The following is a 20,735-nucleotide window of genomic DNA, read 5'->3' on the forward strand; positions in this document are numbered from 1 at the left end:
GGTATGTGCCGGAGATTTGGGAAAACCCTACTCACTACTGGTTCACTAAAAATGAAGAACAGTTAGCCCAACAAATGGCTGCGAAGCGACGGCGGTGAGCCGAAGACCCCGAGTACGTACAACGAGCGACTACTATAGCGAACGGGAAAGGCAAAGGCGGCTGCGGGAAGAGCCCGAAGCGATGGAAGCCCTACGCCAACGACGACGTGTCTGTAGATCTATGAGAGGTGCGAACGCTCGGTTTCAGGGCGACTTTCTGTCTCTGGAGTTTGAACATCCGTGTCGTGTCTGTGACTGTCTGCGATCTAACTCGAACCTGTCTGCGCTGAGAATCAACCTAGAAACAACCTAGCGCCGCCTAGCTCACCTAGCAACAACCTAGAATCAACCTACAATCACCTAGAAGCAACCTAGAAACAACCTAGCATCACCTAGATAAAGCCTAGCAACAACCTAAAAGCAACCGGATTCGACTTCAGAATCGTCCAGTTTCGCTGTTTCAAGCCTTGCGCGACTTAGCGCATGCTTAGAAATTTTTTTAATACTTGCACAATTTGCGCGCAGGTGGTCTATTTCCAGTGAGCGTTAATTGTTCGCCAATTTTCACATAAAACTTCGATCAGTTACACCCGTTTGAACTATATGCACCACAAACGTGCGTCAAGAAAATGAGACATTAATGACCTTAATATTATTAATTAATATTATTTACGTGAAATTTCGTAAGCCAATGGTTTCCAAGGCTGTGTAAGTTGCGTCGTATGAGCGCCGAAAATTGGCAAATAATTCACGCTGGCTTGGCAGTTACTTCAACTTTGCAAAGATTGAAATGTTGCTAAAGTCTGTGCTAACGGGTTTCTCCGCAGGGGGTAAGTGCCTCCAGTTACGTTGCGTTAAGTAAAACGATTTTTCCCCGTCCAGTTCAACAGATACAAAAATTAATGCTAACAATGCCACAAAAAAAAGAAATTCTGCAGCCATATGATCTATGGCCCTAGTTTTCCTAAACTGCTCCCTGGCAGTCAATGTCAAATGCTACCGTGGTGTTGTGTTCGCCGTCCGTAATTCCTAGTCGGTCACGCTTTCTCAATGTCGGATAGACAATCTCCCATCTACCCTGCCGCAGTCGACCCTTTCTGTAATGACAAATGACCTCATTTATGCCGAAATAGCGACTTTATGTCAACCTTGCCGCAAGACAGTTTGTTCCATTATGCACTGTCTTTGTCCTCATAATTAACCTGGGCATTCAAAGGCGAATTCAAAATGGTAAAGATCAAGTGTACTCACGAAAGTAATTTCCCCGCGGAAATTCCGTACTTGAAGCAGTAGGTCCCACCAATGGTTGTTGATTTCGTAGTAAAACTTGTTGAAGAAAGTTTTTGCGTCCGGTCCAGACGTTAATGCTGGAAGCATGTACATGCACATTATCATGAAGAAGAGCGGCGTCGTTGACCTGTAATTGATTTCTATTCTTAAGGGTAAGCATTGTAGAACAATTCAGTTTAACATGCTCAAGAACATGCCGCAGTCGACCACCAGCTGCAGACACAAGCAAATGCACCAATACTTCATTGCAGTGCAATAAGACGGACGCTTGTATTCGTAGACTACGCGTTTAGGACCCGCAGTCAATTATGTTAACAAATAAATTCATCCAGATATTCCACCGACCACTAGATAAAGGTGTTCATAAGTTTAAAGTGAGCGTGAACCGGAGAAGGTTGTCGTAGTGAGCATGTCTTAAATGGCGAAGTGGCAGTGTCTAGCGAAGCAATGCAGATTAAGGCAATTTACATTTCTCAGGAATGTTTATTTAAAATCAGTAACGAGTGCCAGAACACATCATTTATGGAATGTAGACCTCAAATAACATTGCAATCGAGAGCGATGAAGGCAATGTTGCATATTTATGGACAACAAATCTGTACAAACGGCTGCGGCCTTAACGGCCTTCGCTGCGGTAATCTAACGAATTTGCGCTGCGGTAACTTGCAGCAATGGTCACCAGCCGTGGACGTGAGCCTGTGCTACCGGTTTGTCTATTTCTGCACTCTAGTAGCTTTCCATTTCCCCATTTCTTGTTATGCGGAGTAGGGTAGCGTGCCACGTTTTTTTAGGGGCGAAGCTCCTTAGGGTTTGGGTCGTTCCTTCCTATGTAGTAGTATGTAGCCACCTCGCCCGATCGGCAACGGGTGAGGTGGATCGGCAACGGCCGAGAGCCGATCGGCAACGGCGCGAGTACCCTGCCTTACAAGAGTTAAATCACACGAAAAGGCATACTTTGCGGGCGATATACTCTAGTGAGCTTTCAACTTTTCGTCTTAATGTACATGATAAAGAAATTATTTCTACGAAAAATGCAAAGCACACCTTGAGCAAGATGTTTGGTTTTGGGACGCTAAATGGGACCATGAGGCGATGCGAAGCCGGAGCACTTGCACGATCGCGTTTCGTTGGCTTTCGTTGGGCATGCTACCGACCTCGCGTCGTGGAACGCTAAGAAAAACGCTACGCGCGTCTTGTCTTCCCTCTAGCCTTACCGTTAATTCTCACAGGGCGAGCGGGGAACGCGGTCGCTCTTGGCGCGCTTTCTCTTTCGCTCGAGAGCGGACACTTTCCTTGCATTTCACCGACCACAAAGCGGTGATAATGAAGGGACCACGTAAACCAACAGTACAATAAAAGTTTGATGTTTAATATATACACGGTGTTTCACACTCTTTATATGATGTACTGGGCGGATTTCACGGAAGAGTTTCACGGTTTACCGATGATTCCCTCCGGAGCTTCGCCCCACTCATCATCATTCACCCCGTGGATATGCTGTGATTTTTTGGTCGACCTTCCTGTCCTTGCTCCTTGTCCTTCTCTCTCTATTTTTTTCTGTGACCCGAGGTCATACGGAACTCGGCATGCTTAGCACAAAAGAAGGCGGCTATAAAACAATCATGTTGATTCAAGCTGGACATTCAGAAAATGCGTAGCACCGAGCAACAAAATAGCAATATGAATTCCCAAATTTGAGCCATTACAGCAAGTCTTTCACATATCCCTTTATTTTAATGTCGCAAGTCAGGAAAGAAAATTGTACATTTCCTTCCATCACTGATAGTTTGTAAACGTAGACGAAGCAGGGATGCACAGCTTCCCCACTTTGTATGAATCATAGTAAATCGCGAAATCAAAGCTAGAGCAAAATTGATCCTTAATAAGACTGCTGGTTTGGAAAGAGCACTTACTCTCGCCTATTTTATTTACGTCGGAATTTGTATGTGGATAATATTCAGGACCAAGGCTAAGAAAAAGCGCACATTAAAGAACCCCGTGGTGGCAAAAATTCCTTAAAAGTGGTACAGCACTGCGTGCGTCATAATCAGATCCTTGGCGTGGTACATTAAACCCTAGAATTGCTTCTTTAAAAGAGAACGCTTGCTCAAGGTGGCACTTGGTGCCACGAAATTGACGCTAACATAGATGCGCAAACAAGGACAGTAAAGTATTTGCAACAACATTCCGAGCACTGTTGGTAGGAAGACGAAAATAAATCCTTTACCTGATGAATCTGCGGATCACAGCGAGAAAAAATATTATCCATCCATTTGCTCTCTGCTTGGCGACTGTGTAGCACATCAGAAAACCGCTGTAACATAATGCATGTTACGAAAAGTTATTTACCTCTTAAAATCAGTAGTAGTGCGTGGTGGGAAGACCATCAAAATGCCAACCCCAATAGTCCGCCCTTCCACTCTCAGAAAACGCTGTTGAGGAAGGCAAGCTGTCGTAAACAAGGAACTGCTGTGTAATTTTGCTGGAATAGCGTGGTGAAAATCTTATCTATGGGGGAGGTCAAAATGAACAAATACTTATGAATGTATTAGTTCAATGGTGCGCTTAAGGAGCTTTACATACACGGGTAACAGTATATGCTTAAAGGAGCGTAAATATACAAGTGATTGAATCGGCGTTACTCTATAACGTCCTATAAAATCAAACAAGAAACTTTTTTTATTTTGCGCAGATGTTTATGAAAAATGCAAGAAGAAAGATAAATGGCGACGTGGGCTTAAAATTCCCGCACTGTCTCTCTATGATATGTCATGCATTTTGACCAGATCTGCGCGTAGCTTTTTTGTGTTTAAGGATTAGCTGCATTGATTTGAAGACTGACTGGAATAAGCTTCTAGAAGGTTTACTGCGCCAAAGCAACTCCATGAAATCTATGAAACTAATTGTAAGGCTTATGCGAGAAAGAAAATGAATTGACTGTGAGCTTTATTTTTTTCCTGTTTCAATCAGTCTCTTTCTGCAAAAGTAAAACGAAAAACCTAGAACCTTGCTAAGATTTTTAATCCACTTTAACTCGTTTAGAGTTTATGTTTAGGGACGTTGAGACAAAAATATTTCATTCTATATATAGTCGAGCGCTTTCAGAATGTATAAGGTAAAATCTTTGAAGAGTGTTAATAAACAAAAAAGGGTGCAAAAGCGAAACAGAGGTGCCGATACTACATTGGAGTGATGCAACTACCCTCAGGAATCAACAAAGCAGTGGAGATCGTTAATAAATCTATTACATCACCAATTCTGGCGATGGCTGTGAAACATCAGTCATTCTGTGGGTGACTGTATAACGTCAATTGTGGTTGCAATGCTGGCTATCCGTTCCTATAATAATGTAATAAACATTACATATGTACTATATTATGACTCAGCAAGCTATAGTCTGGCGTTGATCGACCCCGCAGGAATATGACAACGTTGCGTGCATTTATTTTTGCGCCGCCGTTGCATTGGACCATAACATACCCTTTAGGCATAGCAGTGCAGTTGGCGTTCCTGGTAAGCACATGATATGCACACAACTACTCAGTTTACACAAAGAAGTCGATCTGCCTCGCAACGTTTGGCTCAAATCCAAACAATGTGACATAGTCAGCTCCTCGCTTCCTGCTTCGAATGACATCGATTCCAACATTGTGTGGGATCTGCCGAAATACTATTACGCGTTGGTGAAAATGGAATGCATCGCCGTTGTTTCAAAGAAACCAGAACATTAAATTAGCAAGCTTAGTGAACTTGTGCGGAGTCACAACAGCCCGAATAAAAATTTACTGAGAACTCCGCGACGTCACATTGATAGACTAACCCTGGGGCTCTGGCTTGAAATAAAAGGAAATGAAAAGTTGTCCTTCATCTTCGAATAATTAAAGTGAATTTACGGAAAATTGGTTTCGAGAAACCAGTTCTTTTTCCAGTGCGATCTGATCTGGAGTTTTTTTTTTTTTGCGAATTTTAAATACAAATGAGTATGAAACAGAAATGTACCAACTTTTCATCTTTTGCTCTGGCTATCACGCTATTTATTTAGCCGCAGTAGTAGGGTGAAAGCTCATCCTAGCTGATATATTATTGCACATACCTAAGGAAGAAGAATGTGTCAACGCTGAGGTAGCCACCCGTCACGATCATGTTTTCCCATCTCTCGAAATACGCGACGTTGTTGGCCAAGCCCGCTGCAGTCGGACCACGAGAAGAGAAGAGGAGCATTGTTTCAATAAACAAGTCGTCCACCAGACGGTATAACAAGTGTTAGAAAAAAGCAAAGCTCTGTCGTCTCCTTATCGGTGGTTTTTCGTTGCTTCGGTTATTAAGGCCTGAGAAGGCTGTAGCGTCGGTTTTCAGGTGCTAAAAAATAGCCGAATGCTTTCAAACTACATTTTTGTCTCAAGTACACAGGGTCCATTTTGAACGTTGCTTTGGGAAAGTAGCGCAAACTTAAGAGTTCAGGTCTTATGTAGTCCCAGTAACGGAAACAAACGAACCTCTTTAATGGCAATTAATTACAATTACATGTCATTTACTATATCAGGCGCTTTTAAAAGACGTATTTAAATAGTTATTCCCGCTTACCGCCATAGTATCAACTCCCACTGACCCAACTATGTTTATTTATAGTGTTAAAGAGCTTTATTGGGGTTGCACAGCAAACTTCAAGGTGATAAGAGTGAGTACGTTGTGAATACTCACATAGCGTGTCCGAAATGGTGCCGTACGAGTGCCCCAGCATGATCCAGATCAAGCTGAGAAACCTAATGCCGTGTAGAAACCGCAGGGCGTAGGCATCTGACTTGCTGTTGGTTTTCCTCGTTATCAAGCCGGAGTTTGCCGCCGCAGAAAATGCGATCAGGTACGTAGTAAGAATCCCTATATATGGTGCAGAAAACATTGTTTATTTACTCAATGTGAATACCCAATAAAGGTACATACGTTGAGCACTACATCATTATAACACAATCAATTTATTATTACGATGACAATTATATGAACACTCGAGGCGCATTTTTACCGTAGCTGTTGCCGTCGGCATCGCCGTGAGGTTCCGTACAAAGTCCAAGGACGATAACGTCGCCCCGCGCGTCGTATGTTGTGTGTGCGAGTGAAAGCATGCGAGGGAAGCCGACGATCGCTGCTCAAGCAGAGAGGAAACGCGCCTGCTGTCTTCCGCCTAGCGAAAGGCCCACATGGAGTCCCGAAGCAGGGCTGCGTGGCTACGGTAGCAACTGCGTACTTTGTGCGGCTGGGCGCAATCGCACGCGCCCTATCTTTACAGGGATCAGCATATGGCCCATACCTTTGTACGTGCCGTGTTCTCAACGTTCAGTATGCACAAAGCTCGCTTCACTTGCGGCAGCGCCCGCGTTTCCTTATGCCAGAGTTTCGTTGAGTTACGCCAGGGCGGATGATAAAGAAGTTAGATGCTCGCCTTACTTCATACAGCATTTCAATTTGTTGCTATCACAATCATTGCTTCACCCTTGCGACGGAACAGTGTCTTTTCAAGGCATTGCATTATTAGGTTTTTCTTCGCTACCACTGCAGTGCGTGGAATAAAGAGCGGGTTTATTGGACAAAAACGGCGCTGAACTTCGATTTGGATAATTATGGAATTTTCGAAGGCTCAGATCCAACATACAGGATAATAGCTTGCTTCTCTTCGCACGGCTCGGAGATGCGAAGATCTCTACGAAGGCCACTCCGCCGCACTATGCAAGCTTCTTCGGACTGACCGTATTGAGTGATAACCGAAAGGCGAGGCTGATACATGCGGGCTTGAGCATAATTTAGCCAATGCCGTGTTGACATTTTACAGATTGGGGCTTTCTTTTAATGTGTGGTATATACGGGATCCTGTACAGGTGGAATTCTTTTGTGGCGTTTCACTGTTCTAAGGCTGCAGCAGTTAATACGTGAAATGCTGTTTGCAGCGTTTCACATAATCTTTAATTTCTTTCATGTATCGGTGACATTGCCACGCACGCACGCACACACAGACACACACACACACATACGCACACGCACACGCACACACAGCAAATACGTTGGGTCCCAATCAAAGCAGTCATCTTTAATATACCAGAACTTCGCTTTTATAGGCCTCTAACCGTCCCATTCGGAGATAAATATTCAGTGCTGTACTTCAAATGGCCAACACAACTCCCAAATGTTACAAAATATTATTAGTTCTTTTTTTTGGCGCCGAGGAGAATTACCAACCGGCGAAATATAACTAGTGTTGCCCACGTTATCGAAAGAAAAGTAACACTAAATACGTTACTAGGTAGTCGCCAACTAAATGGACGTTTTAAAACATACGTTACCAATAGGAATATAGAATACTCTAACGCTGCTTCATTGCAAAAAAATAAGTAACACGGGTTACGTTGTCACTACTCAATACTCCGAAATTTTAGACAGGGCTTTTGTCACGGAAATCCAGGCGAACAATGCAATAATTGCCATAGTTCGCGAACAAAGATTTTGTACTTCTTAAAGATTTAGTGATGGAACTTTGTACGAATCTCTAGAACTTCAGCCTAATTGCTGTTGGAAGGTTCCTGACTATATAATTTCATCTGATATCCTCCATTTATGTCGAAGGTGTGTAGCAATTTTCATATAGCGTAAGGTTACACACACAGCAGTGCAATGCCTTATACGCTAACTACAAAGGCGTCTCTGATGAGCATTAGCCCGGTGTACAGAAATAATAGGAGAGCACCCTTTTTTCGTTATAAATGATTGTGTTATATAGAGAGAGTGTCAGACAGCGTTGATAATGCGTACAGGGTGTTTCAAAAAAGGTGTCCGAAAATCCTCAAAAATCAGGAAAATGCGTATTTGCTCGCTGCTTTCACAACTGCTTTTTCCGCAGCGGCAGGCATCTTAAGATGGTTAAAAACATCACTTGGGGCAGCAATTAAGACAGTTAAATTAATTAACTTTTTTAATTAGTGGAGTTAGGCGGTTATGTCAAACGGGAATTGAAGTTCTTCATGCGATGAATCCATCGCAGCTTTTAGATATAGAAAAAAAACGGCCTCTTGTAATTATTGTGGCATAATGAAATTCAACCAAATTCAGAAGCGAAACCGAAACCGAAACTGCAACTACCACATTCTCCTAAGACGTCCAGAATGAGTGAGCCTCGTTATATCAATCATCAACCGACTTCGTTGTGTGGGTGTGCGGGCTGCGTTTGCAATTTTAGCACGCACGACGCACATGCGTTAGCGGACGCGGAAGGACTACACCTCTGTAATTGATCGCTGTCTTGAACAGTTACGTCATTCTGGTCGTCTGCTTGTTGCGCTCAGCGGTTCATCGGTTTCGGTTTCGCCATTGATATTGGTTGAAGAGTGAGTAAACGCGACAGACTAGGACGTAGAAAGAAGAGCGATAAGGACACTGCGCTACATTCAAATGATATTTATTCTCGCATGAACCGGTATATATACACCGAGCGAGCGGAAACAACAGAGACAAAAGAACATTCAGTGGGTCATATCGTTGAACCGAGCACGTGTTAGGGTTACCTACACAGTACTATCACGACATAGCAAAAATTATGTTACCGCGACGAAGCAAGATATTGTAACTCTTTTTGAGAATTTATTTATTTATTTATTTGATTTGCATACATACAAGCACAAGGACACAGAGAAAAGAGGGAGAGAGCAAGCCTGGTTCAACGATATAACCCACTGAATGTCCTTTTGTTTCTGTTGTTTCCGCTCGCTCGGTATATATATTTATCGGTTCGTACGAGAATAAATATCAGTTGAATGTAGCGCTGTGTCCTTGTCGCTCTTCTTTCTACGTCCTTGTCTCTCGCGCTTACTCACTCTTCATGGATGCAAACCAACTAGCGTATACCAACGTGTTTTAGCAATATGGTTTAATTTCATTACGCCACAATAACTACTAGAGGCCGCTTTTTCTATTTATCAAAGCTGCGATGGAGTCTTCGCATGAAGAACTTCACATCTCGCTTTTGACATAACCTCCTATAGCTCCACTAAGTAAAAAGTTAATTAATTTAAGTTTCGTAATAACCGTCTCAAATGACGTTTTTAACGACCGTAAGACGCCTGCCGCGACAGAAAAAGCAGTTGTGAAGGCAGCCAGCAAATATCGCGTTTTCCTGATTTTTTTTTAAATTTTCGGACACATTTTTTGAAGCGCCCTGTATAATGAATCTTATAAGAGAGCCTGACCAAATGGAACACAGAAGAAAACGTAAGCATGAGAATTAGCCTGTACCCCTTAATGTTAAGCTCTATTCTACTTTTTTTATAATTTATGCCGACAAAAAGATTATCGACCCTACTTCATGAAGCTCTCAGAAAATTTAAAACATACTGAAGAGGTTATATTGCAGCAAGGCTACCATTCCTATCAACATAGCAAGCGTGGCTATATGGTCTAATTTTCAGAAACAGATGGCAGTGCTTTGTATTCTTTTTACATCTTTTTGTTTGCTTTCGTCTACACTTGTCTTATTTTCTATTTATACCGTATGCGCCACTGCTAGCTTTTGTTCTTTTTCTGGCTTTCTTACGGAGCGCTAACAAATTTGTATCCCGTACACGCACGCATTTCGAAGAAATACAGGGCGAGCGTGGCATTCGACGCACATTACCATTACGGCTGTTGTTATTGTTGTCGTGGTTGTTGCTGTTGTTATTGTTACTGTAAGGAATATTCGCCTGATGAAATGGGGCCGGTTTGTTCTTTGGCAAATGGAAACTGAAACCCGATCATACAAGCTATAAAACGATTAACGAAAGGTGAACCGATATGTAACAAAATTTCGAAGATTTTAACGTTGTGCTTGGGATGGCGGGTGCAGGCATGGAAGAAGAGGTGACGAGTTATTGAGACAATTAAGTAGGCATGCCGGATTTAGCTTGCGTTTATATTTGCTAATTCGTTCTTCTGCATATTTCACATTCGTTGCCGTTTCATATTTTGAACTTGTTTTAGCAACACCTCTTTTTTTTTTTGTAACGCCTTGTTTTTTTTCTTTTCTCGTGGTTAGTGTTTATGTATAATAATTCTTGTGGTGATTAGGATATTCAGAATTGTTTTCTCGCGGATTCGATATCGGGCCACATCGAAATGGGGCGGTCGCATTTCGATGGAGCCGAAGTGCTAGAGGCCCGCCTATTTGTACGATGTCAGTGCACGGTAAAGGACCCCAGGTGGTCAAAATCTCCAGCGCCCTCCAGTATACGGCGCGCCTCTTAATTATATCGTGGTTTCAGCGCGTAAAAACCCAGATTTTATCAGTAATCTGAATACGCAATTTGGCAGATCAGTTCTGCGGAATCCCGCATGGTAGAGGAAGGGTTCGCAGCACAGAGCTAGAGGGAAATCCTCCGACTAGAGCTACTTTTCGTCAGTTAACAAGCTTTCCTTTCTGAGAAATCCGCTCCAATTTCCTTATAGCTCTTTGCTGCAAACCGCTGCGTGGCAACTTTCCGCTTCACATCATATATGATATGTGTGCTTCTTCACCTTTGCCAGCTTGTCGAAGCTCGTCTAAGGCAGTCAAGAATATTGCAGTGCATTCGTTGCGGTGTTTTATAGTTTAAAATAAAAACAATTCACTAGTAAACAATTCATTCGGCAGCGGTGGATTTTTTTAAAATATATTTTCTGTTTACAAAAAAAAGAGAGAGAGAGAGAGAACGGATGCATATAAAAGGGCAAAAAAAAGCTAATCAGACGTGTATTTGTGGTTGGCTAGACGGCAGAGCAATGCGGGCGTAGCTGACGAAAGCTTCAAGTGCCATACGAAGTCTAATTGATGGGTTCGATCCCGACCACGGCGGTGCCACTTCAATGGCGGCGAAATGCTAGAGGCCCGTGTACTGTTATTTAGGTGCATGTCAAACAAGGCCTGGTGGTCGAAATTTCCACAGCCCTAGACGGCGCGCCTCATAATCATATCGTGGTTATGGCACGTGAAACGCCAGCAATTATTAATTCTAACTGATGAGCTACAATCTTCGAAGCCTAGTATTTAGTACACCTTTTTTTTCTTTCTAAACGTCCACCACAGGCGCCATTACAACGATTACTGCACCCTTCAACCGCATGGAAAAAAGCATTAATTTTGTACGGCCCAACAACCGAATCAAGTGCCTCTTGTAAGCCAATAATTTAGGCAGTCACATTTCAGCTTTGCACTTTCTCGAGCTGATAAGGCCAACAGACCTCGAAGTATCCATGTGTTGTACAAGAGGGAGGCTTTTTTTAATTTTTGTAGCAGTTGTGCTTTCCGTGTTTACTTCGCATTTGTTCTCCCCAGTTACTTTCTAAAGAAGAACAATATTCTGCCTACACCTAGATATTTAATTCTCTCGGTTCAATTGAAAACACTCACTATTTAACGGATTCCCTCAAAAAATACAAAATGATAAACTTACCAGCGTTGTCTTTTTCTCGTTTCTTGCGCGCCAGGTATAGGTCCCCAATGGTGGCCGCCACAATAATGGTACCCAGTATTGTCAGGAATGCGCTGTGTAGAACGTACCAGCTCTTTTCAAGTTCACTGAGAACTCGCGATGCGCCAAATTTGGTGACGCGCTAACTTATGCGTGCTTTGAAAGGGCTCACCCCACATAAACGGAGTCATGAGTGGGAAAGTTTGATTTTCGGAATAATGTATGACTTTACTGGCTCTCTTCAAAACTATCTCTCGTTACTGTTCTCTCGTCTTTCGGTACTTTAGCTTTCCGTTCTTTAGTTTTATCATTCAGCTGTCATTAAAGGACGTGACACTCAACCGTGGAAGTGCTTGCTGGTCATATTCTACGTACGTGAATTAACTCAGCTCTTAGCAAGCCTGGTGGCAAGAAAATTTGTTGAGCGGTATACTAGCGGAACTAACGGAATACATTGCGGGGCTCGTTTTCTTTTCTTTTTATTATACACAACCAATTTTGAGGCAACGCATAATGAAGCGAAGAAGGCATACGAGGTGTTATTTGTTGTATTTAATTGATTTGTGGTAATTATGAAGTAAGAAGAAAGGAAAGTGCAAGAAAAAAAAACAACTTGCCGCCGGTCTCTATACCGGCGTCAAGTTGTTTTTAAGATATGTGTTACGCATACCTTAAATAAGGCTTGGAATCAAACAAGAACACATGTTTCCTACACTAAATTTACCATTGCAATCCATAATTTCAAAGCTGCTGTCTTCGGATAAAAATATCTCACCTTGCGCCAGCGGAAAAAAAAGATCTACGCATTTTCCTCAAAAGTAAAATATAGAGTAGCTAGTAGTCGTTGCTTGCATGGAAAACAATAATGCCTGCATGGTTAAGCAAAAAGGCAATGCTCCACTAACTCCTATGAAGATTGCTGTGAAAGACACATTGAATACTTGTGTTTCAGGCCTTCACAGGCCTGAAACACAAATATTCAATATGTATTTTGGCTACCTTTCTTTTTTGTTTTGTCCTAGCACTCATAAGGGAATACGTTCGTCAACTAAAGTGGCGCGATGTACGAGAATTGCGGCAGATATGCAGTACTGACCTACAATGCGCAGAGAACAGACTGTGGGGAAATGACACTTGAAACGGTACGGTACACGCTCGCTGCCGGAGATTGGGGCCTTCGACAGAGAGAGAGATTGCAAAGGAAGGGCAGGGAGAGCGTCAGATAGGAAACTGTGGTTTTCAACCCTACACAGTGAAAACGAGGGACATTATCAAGAGAGAGATTGAAAACAGACACGTGACCCCAGCCTGTAACGACCACTGGGCACTATCGCAGCACCGGATCAAGTTTAGCACTGTACGAACGTCATTCCAGGCTATATCTGTTTGGGCAGATTGGTTGTCCTTAAAAACTTGGACCAGTGACTTCGCCGCCTTCTCCGATAGACGTGGTCTTAGCATAACCGCCAGAGTAAGCGCCCTGATGCATGGGCACTAAGGTTATTAATCAGATGTAAATAATCAACTAATACGTAAATTGTGCCTTAAGTTCTGCATATTTAAGACTATCTCACAGTACTTTTTTTTTTGCAGCAAGTTATCGCCACTCCTTAACATAATCATATCTTAATGACAACCCTGAACTGTCTTTGATAAACTATCGTTCAAATACATGTAAAAGCTCTTTCTATGATCCCCTCCTCCTCGCTTGTACTTACGCGAAACGAAATACAAAAATTTCTGATTTTATAGTACATACATGCCGTTCAAATGAAATATCTGCTAATAAATCGCAGCAAGTCTCTTCCTTGCAGCCATTTCACTCTAGTGATTCACAAATCATGTTTCTCACCACCACCGCCTTTAAGGCAATGCGTCTCGCCCTTTCCCACCAAAAAGACGCAAAGAATTCAGTGCTCTGAGACTTACATAATTCCTTTTTGTCCACTGCTCAATGGTACCGGTAGACTTGTGACGCAGTTGTTGATCTCGATGTTCATGCCCGGAGGCTTCACTGAGTTATGAACGAGTTGACAGGGCAAGGAGAAAATGAATCATATGGACATTAAAATACAATATGTGATTAGAAAACCAACTAAAAATATTAGAAGTGATTAAAAGGACATTAAAGGGAAATATTAAGTTGAGCTACATTGAACGATCTGACTGGTATAATGACCAATTCACCATTCTTAGTGGGCATAGAGCATTTGTAAGGAGGAAATTGAGAAATTGGAGTGGTGCCCTTTGTCATACTCTGTGGGTACCTCAGTAAGTGACGCAGATCATCTATTTTGATTACGGGACAGCTTACACATGAAAAGTGACTTACATAAATGCTGACAATAAACAAACGTGCAGTAAGCCAGACTTGTTGCTATATATTACGGCCGCGGATCTCACGGACGCCCTCTGATTGACAGAAATCGACAACCGAGGAGGTGACGTCAAGTCTTCTATTCTGCGCGGTCGATTCAAATTGAGCAGCGGCACCGGGGATTTTCGCTGGCTGTTTTCGAAGCAAAAAATAGTGGCACGCAGAAAGCGATGATATACTCCAACGCAGGCAAAGACTCAATCAAACCAAACTTAATATATTCCTTGAGTAACCATTTAAAATACGAGAGCAAGAGAGGGAGATTATACTGCTTTTCAATTTGGAATTAAGAGTCTAATAAATGACGAACCCCCGCAGACCCAATGCACATTTTTTAATCTAAGGAAGCGGTTCATTAAATGTTAGCAAACTGTTAACAGTCTGCAACAAGTTTTGAAGCATTATTAGCAGCAGCCGACGACTCAGCATGACGCTGCAGGCCACAACGCGTGACGTGATCGAATCAGGCGACTTTAGACTACATGGTGCTTAATATGGGCCCATGTACTTTTCATCTGTCTTAAGTGAATCTATCCTGTAAAGATAGTTAAAAAAACAACAAAAAAACTGCGCACACTTCACGAGGACACAAAAACGCCAGGCCTGCGCTAAAACCGCAGCACAGTCACAGCGAAAGCTGGAAGAGCGGCGTTTCTAGAGCCCGTTAAGCTCTCTTGGGGCTACAATACAAGTACACTAGAAAGGTACCCACTACGCCATAAATCACAATTTTTGTGAAGTTTGGAAGCACCTACTAAGCCATTATTCGTCATACTGCGGAGAAGCGAGGCAAGAGCTACACGTCTGTAAGGCATTATGTGCACTTTGTTCACGCAACGACTGATGACGATGAAGAATTATGGCTCAGCCCTTTGTAATGGGTTGGAATCTTTAAACGGCCCACCAGTTATGTAATTTGCATTGGGTGACGCCCGGTCGCTATTTCCCTCTCCCGTCATGCTGTATAACATACGTTGACGTGGGAAAGAGACGGGGGGGGGGGGGGAGCGAAGAACTTTACTGAGACCCCGAGGAAATGGATCATACGCTTATGGGCTTCCTTGGCAACCAATACAAGTGTCCTTGCGAGGAACCCACTACGCTATAAATCATTGTAATTTTACTGAGACCCAGAGGAAGTGTATCATGCGTTTATGGGCTTCCTTGGCAACCAATCCAAGTGCACTTGCGAGGAACCCACTACGCTATAAATAATTGTAATTTTTGAGAAGTAGGCCAGCAGGCACTCTGCCATTTTTTGTCATTCTACGGAGAGCGTTGGTACCTGCTAAACCCATGTAAGGCATTATGCGCACTTTGTTGATGCTGTGCCTGATGATGAAGAATTATGGCAGGGTCCTTTGTAATGGGTTGGAAGCATTCAACAACCTGCTCGTTGCGCAATTCGCATTGTGTGACGCCTGGTTACAGAATTCGCGTTGTGCTACGCTTGGTGCTTATTTTACTCTTCTACCACGCTATATTGCATATGCTAATGTGGTTCCGTCCCTACATGAAGCCTGCATAGGACCTTTTAGCAAAGCAGTTTCAAGCACTGGCATGGCTCAGAGGTTGAATACTGGGCTCCCACGCAGAGGACCCAGGTTCGAACCTCATTCCAACCTGGAATTTTTTTCTTATTTAGTTTTTTTTCTTATTTCGAGCGATACTGGTTACGGACACCGGCGGCGGCGGCGGCGGCGGCAGGCGGCGGCGGCAGCGGCGGCGGCAGCGGCGGCGGCGGCGGCGGCGGCGGACAACTACGGCGCCAAAAACGGCCGGTGAAATGATCTCATAACAGCTTTCGCTGTAAAAGGGAAGGCGAGGCACAGGAGCGGACGTTTTCCCTTCCTATGTCCTCGTGAAGTGCGCGCTGTTTTTGCCTTGTGAGATGAGGATCGACCAGCCAGCTCGAGTTGCCTTTTTTCAATTTCATTTCTAGAGCTAGTGCAGTACTGTAATATCTCGTCAAAAAGATAAGCGAGCACAGATATGGAGATTCAGGAAAAGAAGCCACAGAACGCGTCATTTTGCCTGAGTGGTGTGCTTGAAGGCTTTCATTTGTAGCGCTGAGCACAGCGAAGTAACATTTGTTTTCATAAAGAACGGAGGCAGTAACCAACGCATATTTAACAGCGACGGCTATATACAAGCCGATGCGTCACAAGGGTGTTGTAATTGATAACTGTAATTGATATTCGACAAGACCACGTGTGTTGTAAGATGATTAATTTTAGCGGCACGTTGCACCACAGTCAGTTAAGGGCAAAGGACACCAGGCTACTCACTCTTCGTACTCGAAAAGACCCTAAAGACAATAGGCTACTTTCAAGCTTATTGCGCCTTCATAGCTTCTTCGACGTTTTTTCTTGTTTTTCTACATAACTAGGACGTTCGCTGACTAATGTTGAGCCTAACCAAATTGCAAGTGTGGCTCCTGCGTGGCATGGCAAAATTCGAGTTTTTTTTACATGCCGACATACTTTCTTCACCGACACACATGAAAAAACAAAAAATGCAGGCCCGTCGCCTACGTTCGAATAAATGTGAAGCGAAACTTCAGTGGGGTACCATGCAGGTAGCGGCAATGCTTAAAAGTCTACTTATTTTTCTATCACGTGACGTATAACCTCATGCACCGTCTATGTTGTAAAAAGAATCGTAGTGGCTTACCTCGGCTATGCCAGGATATACGTAGCGTGAGCTAAGGTTCAGCTGATTATTCTTAGCTCTCTTGGTTGTCTAGGATTAGCTTGATTATCATGCTTACCGCTGCTTCAAGGACACAGATATGATGTACGCATTATGTGACACATGCATAATTATTTTTTGCTCAACGCCATTTCTCTATTGCCACAAAAACGGCTCGGTGGTCAGTGTAGTAACACGATGCCGTCCCTGTGGCCCCAACGCCCGGCGCAGCGCCGGAGTTGGGGCCATAGAGACGGCAGTGTCTCTATGGCAGCGTCTCGTGCCCGGTCAACACCGCCTAGACAAAAGAAGGCCTGCGCACAGCCTCCGTGACGCCACAGACCTTGCCCGACGGAGAGGGACGCTAACACCCGTGGCGCAGTTTGCACGTTCATGCAGTGGCAGCAGTGGACCAACTCAGTCAGTCGACACTGCACACGCGACAGGGACGCGATCAGCCCGCCCGCAGCCACGGGCTCATCGCGTTAGAGTGTTCCAGCGTTCCGGTGCGCCAGCTGTGGGACGTCACTGCTCCTCGCGCATGCGCAGCACGGCTCTTGTACGGGCACGCGAAACTGCTCCGGCTCGGCAAGTGTAGCTAACGCTACAAAAAGTCACAACTTTAATATCATGTAGTTTCTTGCAGACAGGGTTCAGAGGCTATGCTGAAATTTGTACAAAAATTTACCTGGATACACTGTGTGAGATCTCTATGCAGCAATGCCATGAAAACGAAGGCGTGAATGGTATTCATGATTGGAGACAAATGGAGGTGACAGGTGGGGATAAAAGATAAGATACATTTTACACCTAACTAAACACACTTAACACGTTATAAATTTTTATGAATGCTCTGCAGATGGTTATTATGTAGGAGATTAAGGGTCTCCAGCATGTGTTTTGAATTTTGATGAAATATGACTTTCTTCTTAAGACGGAATGATAAGCTAGCCTAGTGTATTGTAAGTTTCATGATCTAATGTGTCACCGAGATCACTTGGGATTTCGAATTAGAGTGATTATCTGCCTTCCACTCATGCCGTTGTTGCCTGTGGTAGCATTTCTGCTATAGGTAAAATATCTGATGTTGCCTGAGCTTAAAGGATCAGGTACACCAAGATTTCGAACTCGCGATGCTTCTGTTGTTCGATTCTCCTGTACACATAAGTGCCTCTGAACCAGTATTGGTGCCAAAGGTGTCCTTGAGCCTAATTTAATATGGTTTTAAAGTAAGCTAGAGTGTTCATTTGAGTAGTTGGTAGCGCCTCGTGGCATCGCCATCTATCATCATCATCATTATCATTATCAGCCTGACATTCCCACTGCAGGGCAAAGGCCTTTCTCTTGTTCCGTCAATCAACCCGGTCCTGTGCTTGCTGCTGCCACGTTATACCCGCGAACTTCTTAATCTCATCTGCCCACCGAACTTTCTGTCTGCCCCTCGCGCGTTCGCGTTCTCTTGGAATCCAGTAAGTTAGCCTTAATGACGAGCGGTTATCTTGTCTACGCAGTACATGCCTGCCCATGCCCATTTCTTCTTGATTTCGACTAAGATATCCTTAAAAGCCGTTTGTTGCCTGACCCACTCCGTTCTATTCTTGTCCCTTAAGGTCACCTATCATTTTCCTTCTACTGGGTGTTTTTTTTTTTAGACAATATAGATTTTTAAATCAAAATCCTATGGCATTAAGGCACCGGTCGTTTTCGCATACGAGGTGGAAATACTTTGCCGCAATAAGTGACACTGTTGCGATTAATTACAAAAATAAAATTTGTTATTATCTTTTTAATTATTGCCTTTAGGGCAGGTGTTTATATTGCAAAGTTGTAGTACGTGCGAATTTATCGCATAACTATTTTTCATAAAGCTGAAATGTTGCACGTAGATCGAGATATTTGCCCCGCCACGGTGGTCTAGTGGTTATGGCGCTCGACTGCTGACCCGAAGGTCGCGGGATCGAATCCCGGCCGCGGCGGCTGCATTTTCGATGGAGGCGAAAATGTTTGAGGCCCGTGTACTTAGATTTAGGTGCACGTTACAGAACCCCAGGTGGTCGAAATTTCCGGAGCCCTCCACTACGGCGTCTCTCATAATCATATGGTGGTTTTGGGACGTTAAACCCCAGATATTATTATTATTATTAGATCGAGATATTTGTCATCTAATTTCAAAGACGAAATCGAAACCGATCGCGCAAGGCGCGCACGAAGCGCGACCGTTCTGCTACATCAGACCGGAACTACCCGTAACAAGGGAGTGACGAAATTTGAATGAAGGCGCGCCACGGCCTTACGTTTTCGTAAAAACCTGCAAGACATATCTCTTGTTCCCGGGCGTCGTTTTACTTTTGCGTGTAGTGTTTGGTGCTTATCCGTTTCTTTTGAAGTGTGCGAAAGAAAACCGCAACATCAACCTTTTCTACGTCTGGGAAGCATAAAACTCAGGTGCAGCCAGTGCGGCGCTTCTTCTTCCAGACAGGCAAAACAGTTTTTCGCGTCTCTTTATAGTTTCAGAAAGAAACAGATAAGCACCACCCATCGCACGGGAACATTAAGCTGTTTACTTGCGTATTTCAGAATGCTTGCCGATTTTTCTGACCAGATTCTGCTTCGGCGCGCCTTCATTCAAATTTACTCACTGCCCTGTCACGTGTCGTTCCGGTGTTCCGCCGCGCTTTGTGCGCGCCGGGTGCGTTCAGTTTCGATTTCGCCCTTGAAATTCGATGATGATTATCTCGAACTACGTGCTAGTTTCGTGATTTCTCAAAAATGGGTATGCCATAATATAAATTATCATGCAATACAACTTCCTAATGTAAACAACTGCACGCAAGTAAATAATTAAGAAGTTAATCAACGAGTTTTTGTTATTTAGTTGTGCCAACGTCATTTTAGCTGCGGAAAAGTATTTACGCCTCGACATAGTGTTCATGTGCGAAAATAACAGGAGCCTGACTGTCAGAATTTTTTATAAAAATCTGTATTGTATAAAAAAACACCCGGTGTTACGCCGTCTATATATTTGTGCATCGGCCTTTGAAAAGAAAATGGCCCAGCTTTTTCAATTTTATTTATTATTTATTTATTTAGTAATGCCCTCTGAGCCAAAGGCATTAGGAGGGGGCGGGCGTAGATACGTGATTTTCATTGCTCATATAATGTTAGCTAATAATGAAAACGTTATTTGCAATGAGAACAGGGAGGTTGGCTTGATTCGGTGTGCAGTGCTAGCTAGTGCGGAGCGAAACTGCTCATGATCTGCTATAGTGACCACAGATCCGCGAAGCAGGTTCCAGTGAGATGTTCTGGGAAAAACTTGGAGGTGCTTGAGCTTCGCCTTCAAGAGCAGAACGCGATAGCGTAATCGCGCCCCGTGCGCATCGCCTTCTCAATTGCTGGTCTGGCTTCGGTTCTCGGTGGATGCCTCATTCCAAACTACTCTAATATGCCTACTGCAGGTAGAGTTGCGAGCAGCCCACTACACCATAATTAATCCTTTTTCGAATCAGCAAAGGGCCCACTACACGTCCGTCTGGCAACACGCGAACGTACGCAGCTGCTCACTTTGTTGATGCTTTTGCTGCTCATGATGATATGTCTGGGCGCGCTGTAATGAGTGGGCCATTAAAACACCCCTTCGTTGCGCAATTCGCATGTTTTGACGCCTGGCGTGATTCTACGCTTCTGCCACGCAATATTACACGCGTTAAGCAGATTCATCCCACTACATGACATTTGTGTCATGATATAATGTTTTTTTCCGAAGCAGTATCAAGAAATGGCGTGGCTCTGTGGCGGAACACCTGCTTGTCGCACGGAAGGCTTGGGTTCGATTGTCACTCGAACCTACGATTTTTCTTATTTATTTGATTTGC

General features: G+C 43.7%; 1 protein-coding gene across 1 annotated transcript in view; it reads right to left on the reverse strand.

Moving 5' to 3' along the window:
- LOC119394226 (nose resistant to fluoxetine protein 6) overlaps positions 1–20,735 on the reverse strand; it is a 48,279-nt gene that overhangs the window by 13,485 nt on the left and 14,059 nt on the right. The window contains exons 4-9 of the mRNA XM_037661516.2: positions 13,722–13,806; positions 11,775–11,866; positions 6,031–6,207; positions 5,423–5,516; positions 3,557–3,643; positions 1,291–1,456 (exon numbers count right to left, since the gene is read on the reverse strand). Of these exons, the coding sequence (XP_037517444.2) occupies positions 1,291–1,456; positions 3,557–3,643; positions 5,423–5,516; positions 6,031–6,207; positions 11,775–11,866; positions 13,722–13,806 (701 nt within the window). The remainder of the gene's footprint in view (positions 1–1,290; positions 1,457–3,556; positions 3,644–5,422; positions 5,517–6,030; positions 6,208–11,774; positions 11,867–13,721; positions 13,807–20,735) is intronic.

This window comes from Rhipicephalus sanguineus, chromosome 1 (assembly GCF_013339695.2).
Source record: "Rhipicephalus sanguineus isolate Rsan-2018 chromosome 1, BIME_Rsan_1.4, whole genome shotgun sequence".
Lineage (NCBI taxonomy): Eukaryota > Metazoa > Arthropoda > Arachnida > Ixodida > Ixodidae > Rhipicephalus > Rhipicephalus sanguineus.